The 12,223-nt window shown below is 37.7% G+C and overlaps 1 protein-coding gene across 8 annotated transcripts in view; it reads right to left on the bottom strand.

Moving 5' to 3' along the window:
• Positions 1-12,223, bottom strand: part of DPY19L4 (dpy-19 like 4) — a 68,909-nt gene that overhangs the window by 23,763 nt on the left and 32,923 nt on the right. For all 8 annotated transcript variants that reach the window (XM_023248143.2, XM_023248144.2, XM_023248145.2 and 5 more), the window contains 4 exons: positions 12,040-12,138; positions 11,531-11,604; positions 6,130-6,288; positions 5,360-5,479 (listed from right to left, as the gene is read on the bottom strand). In XM_023248143.2, coding sequence (XP_023103911.2) covers positions 5,360-5,479; positions 6,130-6,288; positions 11,531-11,604; positions 12,040-12,138 — 452 coding nt within the window. The remainder of the gene's footprint in view (positions 1-5,359; positions 5,480-6,129; positions 6,289-11,530; positions 11,605-12,039; positions 12,139-12,223) is intronic.

The raw sequence follows: 12,223 nt of genomic DNA, 5'->3' as shown, positions 1-12,223 counted from the left end.
CCAAGCAGGCTCCGCATTGCCAGTGCAGAGCCCGACAACAGGCTTGAACCCACGAGCTGCAAGACATGACTTGAGCTGAAATCAAGAGTTGGACGCTTAACCGACTGAGCCACCCAGGCACCCCAAAACCTAGACAAATTTTAAGTACTCCAAGAGAACCCCATTTCTAGTAAGTTAGTTAACAGATATATTAGTATACGTATATAAAGATACAAAAGTTTTAACTGCAGTATGTTGTTTTAGTAGAAAAAAAACTAGAAACCTGTCCTTCAGTAGGTATTAAATAGTTATGAAAAATATAAAAGCAAAATGTAAAATTGCAGGTACTATACTGCTACCCTAGCTTTTTGGCGATTTAAAAAAAATGTAGGGGAACCCGGCTGGCTCAGTTGGTGGAGCATGCAGCTCTTAATCTCAGCGTTGTAAGTTTGAGCCCCATGTTGGGTATAGAGATTACTTAAAAATAAAATCTTAAGAAAAATGAAAACTGACTTGGACTTTGACAGAAGTAGTGTATGTGTATATAGAATACATATTGCTAAGACAAAGGAACTGTATTAGTTTCCTCTGGTCAACCAATATTTCCTCCTAATTACCCCCATTCCTGCTATTCTTCAAGTCACCCAGAATCAAAACTAGAGTCTGGTTTAGAACTCCAGGAGACACCATTCACATTGAATTATATGTACGTAACATTCCCTAGAACACCAACTAACTGCTCTAGAGATTAGACCACTATGTCCAGTCCAATGATTTCTCTGCATCTATCTCTTCCTTACCATTTTATTGCAACAGCCTGATAATTAACATCTCTACCTTTTGTTGTTTTTTAGTAATCTCTATATCCTATGTGGGGCTTGAACTTAAAACCCCAAGAACAAGAGTTGAATACTCTTCCCACTGAGCCAGCCAGGTGCCCTACATCTCTACCTTTAGACTCTCCTTCAACCAAATGCCAGATGAACCTTCTTCAAACATAATTACAAGACACTTTTTGTTATAGTCTCTAGTGGTTCCCCAGAATCTACTGAAATAAATGAAAACTCATCTAAATTTCAGGGCCCTCAAAAATATGGTGTTGATGCACCTTTTCAGTTTTTCTCCTAGGACTTCCCTAAATATGATTAGTGTTCTAGCCAGAGTTTGCATAACAATCTCAAGTGTTCCATTCCATAATGCACATAAGTTTCTCCTTCTTGATACAAGCCCATCCATCCTCGTCTAGTGCTGCCTTAGGCTCTGATTCCCTTTATAGCCAGACCCCTTGAGGTCCATGCTTACCACTTCTTCCTGCCTTCTACTCTCTGATTATGTACTCCTTTAAAAACTCCTTTGACTTCTGAGTTGCAATTCCTCCTAAAGTCCCTCTGCCACAGTCCCTACTGCTACTTACTCAGTTTCCAATTCCCAAATATTTTAGTTTTGGCCCTTTCCTCCATCTCTATGGCTACTCTTTTCTATATTCTATTATGACACCTTCTTAACCAGCCTGTCTTCCTTTAATCTTGTTTTCCTCAATTATTGCTGCCAGAGAGATCTTACTAAAAACAAATCTGATATAACATTTTTGTTTATTTATTTCTGAAAGACAGACAGAGAGAGAGAGAGAGAGAGAGAGAGAGAGAGAGAGAGAGAATGAGAATATCCCAAGCAGGCTCTGCACTGTCATTGCAGAGTGCAATGTGGGGCTTGAACCCACGAACTGTGAGATCATGACCTGAGTTGAAACTAGGCATCGGATGCTTAACCAACTGAGCCACCTAAGCACCCCTGACATTTATTCTGTCCAGATTATTACACACACACACAAACACACAAGAAAATGAACAGCCTGGCCAACCTCTATTTATCTCTGAAGGCTGTTGCCCCATTTAGGAAATCTTCCTTAAATTTACTTCCTCTGTCCACCCTCTACAATTGAGTTAGTACCTCTCCTCTTGAGTGATTAAAGCACCCTTTGTATACCTTTCTCATAGTACTTACTTTATTCTAACTCTTGGTTTACTTACTCTTTGAAGCAAAAGAGTAGATTTTGTATTTCTTTAATCCCTACTGCCTACTTAATAGAGTGCCTGGCACATTCTGGGTGACTATGCTTATTATTTGCATGAACAGGTGGTCACAGTATTATAGGCCTAGTGAATAAATTAAAGAAGTAAAGATGAGTGAAAGAATAATGCATATTACATCTTCAAAAACAGGACCTTGAACTGAAAATGGTAGATCCAACAATGAAGAATGGTGAGGATAATAAAATGTTCTTCTGCAGAGAGAAATAAAACTGAGAGAGTACAAAGGGGGAAAAAGGTAACCCATGCACCAAAATTCTAGTACTACAAGGCAATGAGATGAGAATCAAAACATGAATCACTTAGAATATTCATGGTTTAACACATTTCTTCATCCCACTTACTAGGCATTATGGAATGCTAACTATTAGTGTGAACCACTATTCTCAATATTTCAGTAAAAGATTCCCATTGGTCAGGGGTTTGGCAGTCTGATAAAGTGTACGGATGACTTATAAGAAAATGGCTTTTTTTTTTTTAAGTTTATTTATTTAAGAGACAGCATGCATGTGTGCGAGCGGGGGAGAGGCAGAGAGAGAGGGAGAGAGAATCCCAAGCAGGTTCCTTGCCATCAGTGTGGAGCCTAACACAGGTCTCGAACCCGCAAACCGTGAAATCATGACCTGAGCCAAAATCAAGAGTCAGTCGGTTAACCAACTGAGTCTTCCAGATGCCCCAAGAAAATGTTTTTATTTTTTTTTTTTAATGTTTATTTATTTTTGAGACAGGGAGAGACAGCATGAATGGGGGAGGGTCAGAGAGAGAGGGAGACACAGAATCCGAAACAGGTTCCAGGCTCTGAGCTGTCAGCACAGAGCCCGACGCGGGGCTCGAACTCACAGACCGCGAGATCATGACCTGAGCCGAAGTCGGACGCTTAACCGACTGAGCCACCCATGCACCCCAAGAAAATGTTTTTAAATGCATGAAGTACATAGGTCTACAAAGGAAACCAATTATGCTGAAATACTGATATCAAATAATAGATTTATAATATAGCACATTTGTGCTTATTAATTAAGATGTTAAATGCAGGCCCAATAATAACTGTAACTTTGAGGTTGTGATGTATATAGTATTTCAAGATAAAAAATTAATATAATACTTGAAAGCAGCTAAGCTTTCTTTTTGGAAAAGCACCACGGGACTGTGATTCAGTATCTATATTCATAATTAAAGAAAATTTAACTTGAGAAATCTTATACAAGGATCAATACTTTTCATCTCTCCCTACTTCCCCTCTTATCCCTCTACCTCAGAATCTTAATGGCTCCTCTTCATGGCAGTGATTTATCTGATTTGTGTCTTAAGAGGGAGAATTGAGCATATCCAGCTTAAACATTCTAGGCATCTATATTTTGTATCTTCCTTTTGCAAGGTAGGTGTAGACAGGGGCATAAACTTACCAAGGCTCTACCCATTAAAGAGGGAAAGCCCAAAGTCTGAGGACTAAGGTCAATCTGGGGTGGCAAATAGAAGCCCTTTGTTCACACATGAAGAAGTGGTCTCCAATGCAACCTTTATAGAATCAGAATCATTCAGATGATTGAAATGTATTTCTCATATATTTGGTCTTTGTACAGTCCCTGGCTCACAGCTCCTAAAATTCTTAGAATCTCCTAAGTGATGAAACTGGAAAGGTATCTTTTTTAATGTTAATGGTAACTTTTTGGAAGACACTCAAGGATGGGGCTGGTTGCCAGTGGAGCCAACCATGTGATTAGGGAGTTGGAACTCAGTCCCACTCCAAACCTCTGGGGAGGGAAAAGGGCCTAGAGGTTGAGTTCAATCACTAATGGCCAATAATTTAATCAATCATGCCTATGTGAGGCTTTATAAAAACCCAAAAGGACAGGGTTTGGAGAGCTTCTGGGTTGGCGACCACATGTAGACCTGGAGAGAGTGGTACACCTAGAGAGATAACGGGAGCTCCGGACCCCTTCCTACAAACCTTGCCCTCTGCCGAGCTTCCATCTGGTTGTTCCTGAGTTATATCCTTTTATAATAAACTAGTGATCTAGTAAGTAAAATGTTTCTCTGAGTTCTGTGAACTGTTCTAGCAAGTTAATTGAACCTGAGGAGGGGGATCTAAGAACTTCTGATTTACAGCCAGTTGGTCAGAAGCACAGGTAATAACCTGGACTTGCAACTGGCACATGAAGTGGGTTGGGGGCAATCTTGAACTGTGGAATCTGATGCAACCTCTAGGTGGACAGTGCCAGAATTAAGTCAAAGTGTAGGACATTCAGTTGGTACCTGGACAATTGCTTGTTGTTACTGTGGGAAAAGCCCCTCCTCAAATTGAAATTGAGTATTCAAAATCATTTTATACCCATGTGTCTTATTTTACATCTGAGTCCAAACTTTAAAGGGTATCATTTACTGAACTCTTTTTTTTTTTTTTTAATTTTTTTTTCAACGTTTTTTTATTTATTTTTGGGACAGAGAGAGACAGAGCATGAACGGGGGAGGGGCAGAGAGAGAGGGAGACACAGAATCAGAAACAGGCTCCAGGCTCTGAGCCGTCAGCACAGAGCCCGACACGGGGCTCAAACACACGGACCGTGAGATCATGACCTGAGCCGAAGTCGGACGCCCAACCGACTGAGCCACCCACGCGCCCCTCATTTACTGAACTCTTAACCTCACAGCACGATTTACCTCTATTTCATTTAACAAAGTTGTAATTTTATTTTTGTGTGATTAATATCTGTCACCTCCATTAGGCCACAGTCACATAAGGTTAGAAACTGTATGTCCACTTTTGCTTACCAATGTACCTTCAGCACCTAGTACAATGCCTGGTCCTTGGAAAACATTCAATAGTTTTTGAACAAATGAGTGAATAAATAAATGTCAGTTCACTGTACTATAAGCACCTCTGTAAACTCCAGATAAATTAAGAAAGTTTGTAGATTTTGAGTTTTTATAGTTTCATAAATATATTCTTTTTTAAGTGTTTTTGTTTTTGTTTTGTTTTGTTTTGTTTTGTTTTGAGAGAGAGTGCAAACAGGGTAGGGACAGAGAGAGAGAGAGAGAAAGAGAGAGAGACACACAGACAGACAGACAGAATCCCAAGCAGACTCCACAATGTCAGGGCAGAGCCCAATGCCAGGCTCAAACTCAGGAACCATGAGATCATGACCTGAGCCAAAATCTAGAGTCAGACACATAAACCAACTGAGCTACCCAGGCGTCCCTCATAAATATATTCTTGAAAGTATCCATTTATTACCATTAGAAAGGACAACTGTTTGTAAAAACAAATAGCTCCAATAAAGTACACTTACCCTTCTATAACCATTGCAAGAGAGCCCAATAAAATAGTATGAATCACATGATAAATTATTTCTGGCCTTCCTCCAATTCGTCCATCTTCAAGCGTAATAGTTTCTTTCAAGGACTTGCCACTACACAAAGGAAATGTTTTTTACTATTGAAAAAACATTTTTAAATAATCAAAGGTCTTAAACTTTTTCAAAAAAAAAAAAAGAAATACAGGTGGTTCTTGAAATCTGAAAGTATATTCTGATAGTCAAATGCCTAACTTATATACATCTCCAAGTCCTTGAAAGGGCTTTTAAGAACCTGAAGACACTGACTCAGTGAAGACTAAATATGAAAATTCAGGAAATATGACAAAAAAGATTTTTAGGTTCCTTTTCCAAGATTATCACTTAACTAGTTATTGCTTTCAGCCATGACAAAAATATTTTAAAATAGTCTTGATAATTTAAAATCACTTACATTACTAGCTTCATTTAGGTTACAAAAATTATTCTTACGTTCAGTAAAAATATGACTAAATTAGTGAAGGAGTCTAACAGTTTAAATGAATATTATTCCTACATTAAATTTGTACATCATGTATTTAGATGTATAAACAAATTTGAATATTATCTGGTTAAGTTATAACGACATTGTACATGTTCATAACAAGAGAATGGAACTAGAAACTCTAAAACAAATACACAAATATTGGAAGGATACTAAAAATTGATAGTTTACATATTTCCATAAGGTATTAGTTAGCAATGTGATGATTCTCATAGGTACTTACTTAATTCTCCTAAAAATAACTTGCATCATAGAAAGAAAACAAATAATTAACACTAAAACATAGAAAGGTAATAAAGAAGACTGTGTCAATCGCAAAAAAAAATCTTGAGATGGTGCCTGCAGGGATTCTTGACACAGGAGCCAATTCATTGTAAAATTCCTTGAGAAAACAAAAGCATGATGTTAAAATCACAGATGTTATAAACTACTGAACATAAAAGTATTATCTCAATAAAAATATAAAACACAAAACACATTTCCTAAATTCACTTGTAACAGTACCCTTTATAATGAAGATAATAGCATTAGTAACTCTTCTCAACAAATTGCCCTAATAAATGTAAAACTGCTGCTCTGTATTATCCAGTAATGTGACCATCTCTAGAATTCAATATGGTTTCAACAGAGTTTCACTTTCTATTTTTATCTGGAAACAACAAAAAATTCAGCTGTCCAACCCTTCCATCTGCAGTGCTCAACATGGTAGCTACTAGTTACAATGGGGCTATTAGCACTTGAAATGCGGCCAATGCAAATGGAGATCTACTTTAAGTATCCCGGATTTCAAACATAAAAGAAAATGAAAAAGGACAAAAGAATACAAAATAGCTCATTAGTAATTTTTATACTGTTTGCACATTAAAATATTTTAATAAATCAGATTAAATAAATTTATAATTAAAATAAAATTCCCTTGTTTCGTTTTACCTTTTTTAAAATTTATTTTACTTCATTTAAATTTTTAACGTTTATTTATTTTTGAGAGAGAGCAAGAGCGTGAGCCGGGGAGGGGCAGAGAGAGGGAGACACAGAATCAGAAGCAGGCTCCAGGCTCTGAGCTGTCAGCACAGAGCCCGATGCGGGACTCGAACTCACAAACTGTGAGATCATGACCTGAGCTGAAGTTGGATGCTTAACCAACTGAGCCACCCAGTACCCCTCTTTTTACTTTAATTTTTTTTTTTTTAACGTTTATTCATTTTTGAGACAGAGAGAGACAGAGCATGAACGGGGGAAGGTCAGAAAGAGAGGGAGACACAGAATCTGAAATAGGCTCCAGGCTCTGAGCCGTCAGCACAGAGCCCGACACGGGGCTCAAACGCATGGACCGTGAGATCATGACCTGAGCCGAAGTCGGACGCCCAACCGACTGAGCCACCCACGTGCCCCTCTTTTTACTTTTTTTAATGTGGCTCCTAGAAAATTACATATGTGACTCACATTATATTATTGGACAGTCCTGTTTTATATGGATAAATGTAATTCAACTAGGACCCATTTTGAAAAATATTTAAGTTTATTTATTTTTGAGAGAGAGAGCATGCACACGAGTGCGTCGGGGAGGGACAGAGAGACAGGGAGACAGAGAATCCCAAGCAGGCTCCATGCTGTCAGCTCAGAATTGGACATGGAGCTCAAACTCATGAACCATGAGATCATGACCTGAGCTGAAATCAAGAGCTGGATGCTTAACCCACTAAGTCACCCAGGTGCCCCACAGGACTCATTTTAAGAGAGTAACCTAATTATTACGACAGAAGTCATAAGACTTAACACATAAACATTTCAAGCTATAAGAATCAAGATAAACTTCTTTTGACTCTAAGCTAAATATGATTAACAAGGCTCCTGCTTATATATAGTTTTATCTGCATTCTCAACATCTGACCCATCTCCAACCACCATTTTATCCTTAATCCTAACCCTGGGAAAGGAGCTAAGAGATGGAGTGATCTTCGGGAGAGCTCATGGGTGGCCTGAGAATGCCTGCTTCACAAATCACTGGGTTTAGAATTAAAGGTCAAAGTTTCACAATGTGTCAAGCAGCAATACAACTGTATCAAAGAGGCTGCTATCCAACTGTCTTGTATATATGATTGTATGATGAATTCATGTCTTTTTTATCTGCCTATTAAAGGTACTAATTCTGTAAGATCCAATTCAAATTTCAATCTCATGAATATTCTTCCATGTCACCCAGTCTCAATCTTTCCTTCCCCATATTCCCATGGCACTTTACTTATCCTTCTATTATAGCACTTAATACAATTTGCTAGTTTAAGATTATAGTCATTTTTTAATAGCTCAGAATACCTGGCCTAGTATCGTGCACATCCAATATTTATTAACATTTCATTACTGGTTCTTGAAAATCTGTCTCAACAGAAATGTTTCCTCAAAACCTCTTTGATCTTGGCCGCAGCAACGTCTTACTCAGCATGTCTCCAGAGGCAAGGGAAACAAAAGCAAAAATGAACTATTGGAACCTCATCAAAATAAAAAGCTTCTGCACAGCGAAGGAAACAATCAACAAAACTAAAAGGCAACTGATGGAATGGGAGAAGATATTTGCAAACGACATATCAGATAAAGGGTTAGTATCCAAAATCTATAAAGAAATTATCAAACTCAACACCCAAAAAACAAATAAGCTAGTGAAGAAATGGGCAAAAGACATGAATAGACACTTCCTCAAAGAAGATATCCAGATGGCCAACCAACACACGAAAAAATCCTCAACATCGCTCATCATCAGGGAAATACAAATTAAAATCACAATGAGATACCACCTTACACCTGTCAGAATGGCTAACATTAACAACTCAGGCAACAACAGATGTTGGATGTGGAGAAAGAGCATCTCTTTTGCACTGCTGGTGGGAATGCAAACTGGTGCAGCCACTCTGGAAAACAGTATCTAGGTTCCTCAAAAAATTACAAATAGAACTACCCTACGACCCAGGAGTTGCACTACTAGGTATTTATCCAAGGCATACAGGTATGCTGTTTCGAAGGGATACATGCACCCCCATGTTTATAGCAGCACTATCAACAATAGCCAAAGTATGGAAAGAGCCCAAATGTCCATCGATGGATGAATGGATAAAGAAGATGTGGTTTATACATACAAGGAAGTATTACCTGGCAATTAAAAAGAATGAAATCTTGCCATTTGCAACTACATGGATGGAACTAAAAGGTATTAAGCGAAGCAAAATTAGTCAGAGAAAGGCAAGTATCATATGACTTTACTCATATGAGGACTTTAAGAGACAAAACAGATGAACATAAGGGAAGGGAAACAAAAATAATATAAAAACAGGGAGGGGGATAAAACAGATGAGACTCATAAATATAGAGAACAAACAGAGGGTTACTGGAGGGGTTGTGGGAAGGGGGATGGGCTAAATGGGTAACGGGCATTAAGGAATCTACTCCCGAAATCATTGTTGCACTATACGCTAATTTGGACGTAAATTAAAAAAAATAAAATTAAAAAATATATATTTAAAAAAAAAAAGAAATGTTTCCTGACATTCTGGTGAACTACAAATCCTAATACCCAGTTGGCACATGTGAGTGTAAGGCATTTACTATTTATACCACCCATGTTATTAACTGTACAAAAACTACCAAGTGAGATGTCAATATTCTTAAGGACAGAGACACTACCTTACTCTTAAAATACCTATTATATTACCCAGTGAAACAAATCTAGTACCTGACATGCTGAAGAAAGGGGCACTACATAACACCAACTAAGAAATGCTAGACAAAAGCAGCCCTTAATCCTATTTGTGAACTCTAGAGTTTTCCAAGGTTAAAGAAAAAGTCAGGGGAAAGGCTAGTCAATTATGGAGATCTATAACCAATTTTTCCTAATTGCCTGCTAAGTGTCAGGCCTATAAATATCCCTGAAAAAGACATGATCCCTGCCCTTACGGAGCATATGGCCTCTTACAGGATTTTACCTCAGTAGATATCCATACCTGACTTAACAAACTTCAGAAGATTTCTGAAGTGTTTAAACCATGTCAAAAGCTTTATTAACTGTGATATAACACACATGAAATTCCATGCACAGCATCTGAAATCCCATGTAATCACAGTGAATTATAAGGTTCTAAGGTATATTAGAAGAACTAGAAAAATGTGTAAATATTTTTTCTGTTATGCAAGTGGACTCCATCAGTGCATAAGTCATTTATTTCACTTTAGATTTAAAAAATGCATTTAACAAACAAAAGGTACATTATTCTTGAATTTAAAAGTCAGCTTCTGATCTAATCCACTATTATGATCTCATTTCTTTGCTATGAAATAAGTATCTTACTGCCCACCTCTTTTTGATGCAAACATTTTTAGTGGTTACAATTACATTGGTTCTTGGGGGTTCTGGATGGCTCAGTCGGTTAAGTGTCTGACTTCAGTCTAGGTCATGATCTCGCTGTTCCTGAGTTCAAGCCCCGCAGCTCAGAGCCTGGAGCCTGTTTCAGATTCTGTGTCTCCCTCTCTCTCTCTGCCCCTCCCCCACTCATGCTGTCTCTCTCTCTCTCACTCTCTTTCGCTCGCTCTCTCTCAAAAATAAACATTTAAAAAAAAATTTTTAAATTACATTGGTTCTTTATTTATTTTATATCTTTAATTTATTCTGACTTTAGACTGTATCATTGTTCTGCATTAAGAGAAAAAATACTCTCAAACGCTGTCACACTATTAGGGTTTAAGTACATCTAATTTATAAAACACCTAAATGAGATTTTTTTTTGATGTTTTTATTTATTTTTGACACAGAGAGAGACAGAGCATGAGCAGGGGAGGGGCAGAGACAGAGAGGGAGACACAGAATCCAAAGCAGACTCCAGGCTCTGAGCTGTCAGCACAGAGCCTGACGTGGGGCTTGAACTCACAAACCGTGAGATCGTGACCTGATCTGAAATCAGACACTTAACTGAGTCACCCAGGTGCCCCTAAATGAGATTTTTTTAATGAGAAAAAATATTAATACATTTCTCCTAGATATTGTAATTTTCCAAATTATTTATTTTCTAAGTGGTATGTAATTAAGTGTCTACCACCCCTTGGATTATTTTTGCTCTATATTTTCTAAGTGGTATAGAGTTAGACAAATTTTTAAAAAAATTTTTTTAATGTTTATTTTTGAGAAAGAGAGAGAGAAGGAGAGAGAGCACACGTGCATGGGGGGCGGTGGGGGGGGGGTGAAGAAAGACACAGGGAGACACAGAATCTGAAGCAGGCTCAGGCTCTGAGCTGTCAGCACAGAGCCTGATACGGGGCTTGTACTCAAGAGTCAGGAGATCATGACCTGAGCCAAAGTCACATGCTTAACCAACTGAGCCACCCAGGAGCCCCTAGATAAATTTTTATATAATCTAAAACTTACTGGGGTGCCTGAGTGGCTCAGTCAATTTCAGCCGAAATTCCTAGTTTCGGCTCAGGTCATGTACTCACAATTTGTGGGTTTGAGCCCTGTGTCAGTGTCTGTGCTAATGGCACCAAGCCTGCCTGGGATTCTCTCTTCCTCTCTGCCCCTTCCTGACTTGTGCATGCACTCTCTCCCTCTCAAAATAAATAAACTTAAAAAAATTAATAAAACTTACTTAGTCATATTTAATCCAAATTTTACTTCAAGGAATTTCAGCATGTGCCCATTTTCTTTGTGTGGGACAAACATCTGGAAGTAAAAAACACTAGTTACAACAAAGAACTATTAGCTATGCTCACAGCAATATGTTTCTGTCTAGAAATTGAAAACACAGCAAGACTATAAAACAAAAAATATGAATTAAAAAGGAATTAAATAATACATGCTATAACTATGAAGCAAGGAGACTTGACATACTCTTTTGAACACTTTTACTCATCTCAATTTACTCCATATATTACTTAATATTTTAAATGAAATGGAAAATAAGGTGTATCTTTTAAGCGTATCTAGAAAAGAATCAGAATCCTATATTCTCATGAAAGAATGATCATTGTTCAACTTGTAATTTTACTGTAAAAACTTTATTACCATGCTATGTTATCATGCTTATTAAAATTTAGCCCCGTACTTTCATTATTCAACTTGCTCTTCTACATGAATTTCAGACCCAGAGTTATTTACCTTCATTATAATATTCAGTGTCACTGTCAGAGTACACACCAAGTAAAAATTAATCACTTTCATTATTTTGGCTATAAAAGTTCCTTTTTTCACATTCAGCTGTGGGGAAAACAACCATGAACAAAGAAGTGAGGCATGAAAAATGAACAATTAAAAAATTTACCACAAGAATGATAAAAAGGCA

The sequence above is a fragment of the Felis catus genome, chromosome F2 (assembly GCF_018350175.1).
Source record: "Felis catus isolate Fca126 chromosome F2, F.catus_Fca126_mat1.0, whole genome shotgun sequence".
NCBI lineage: Eukaryota > Metazoa > Chordata > Mammalia > Carnivora > Felidae > Felis > Felis catus.
This window is presented reverse-complemented; position numbering and strand designations above follow the sequence as displayed.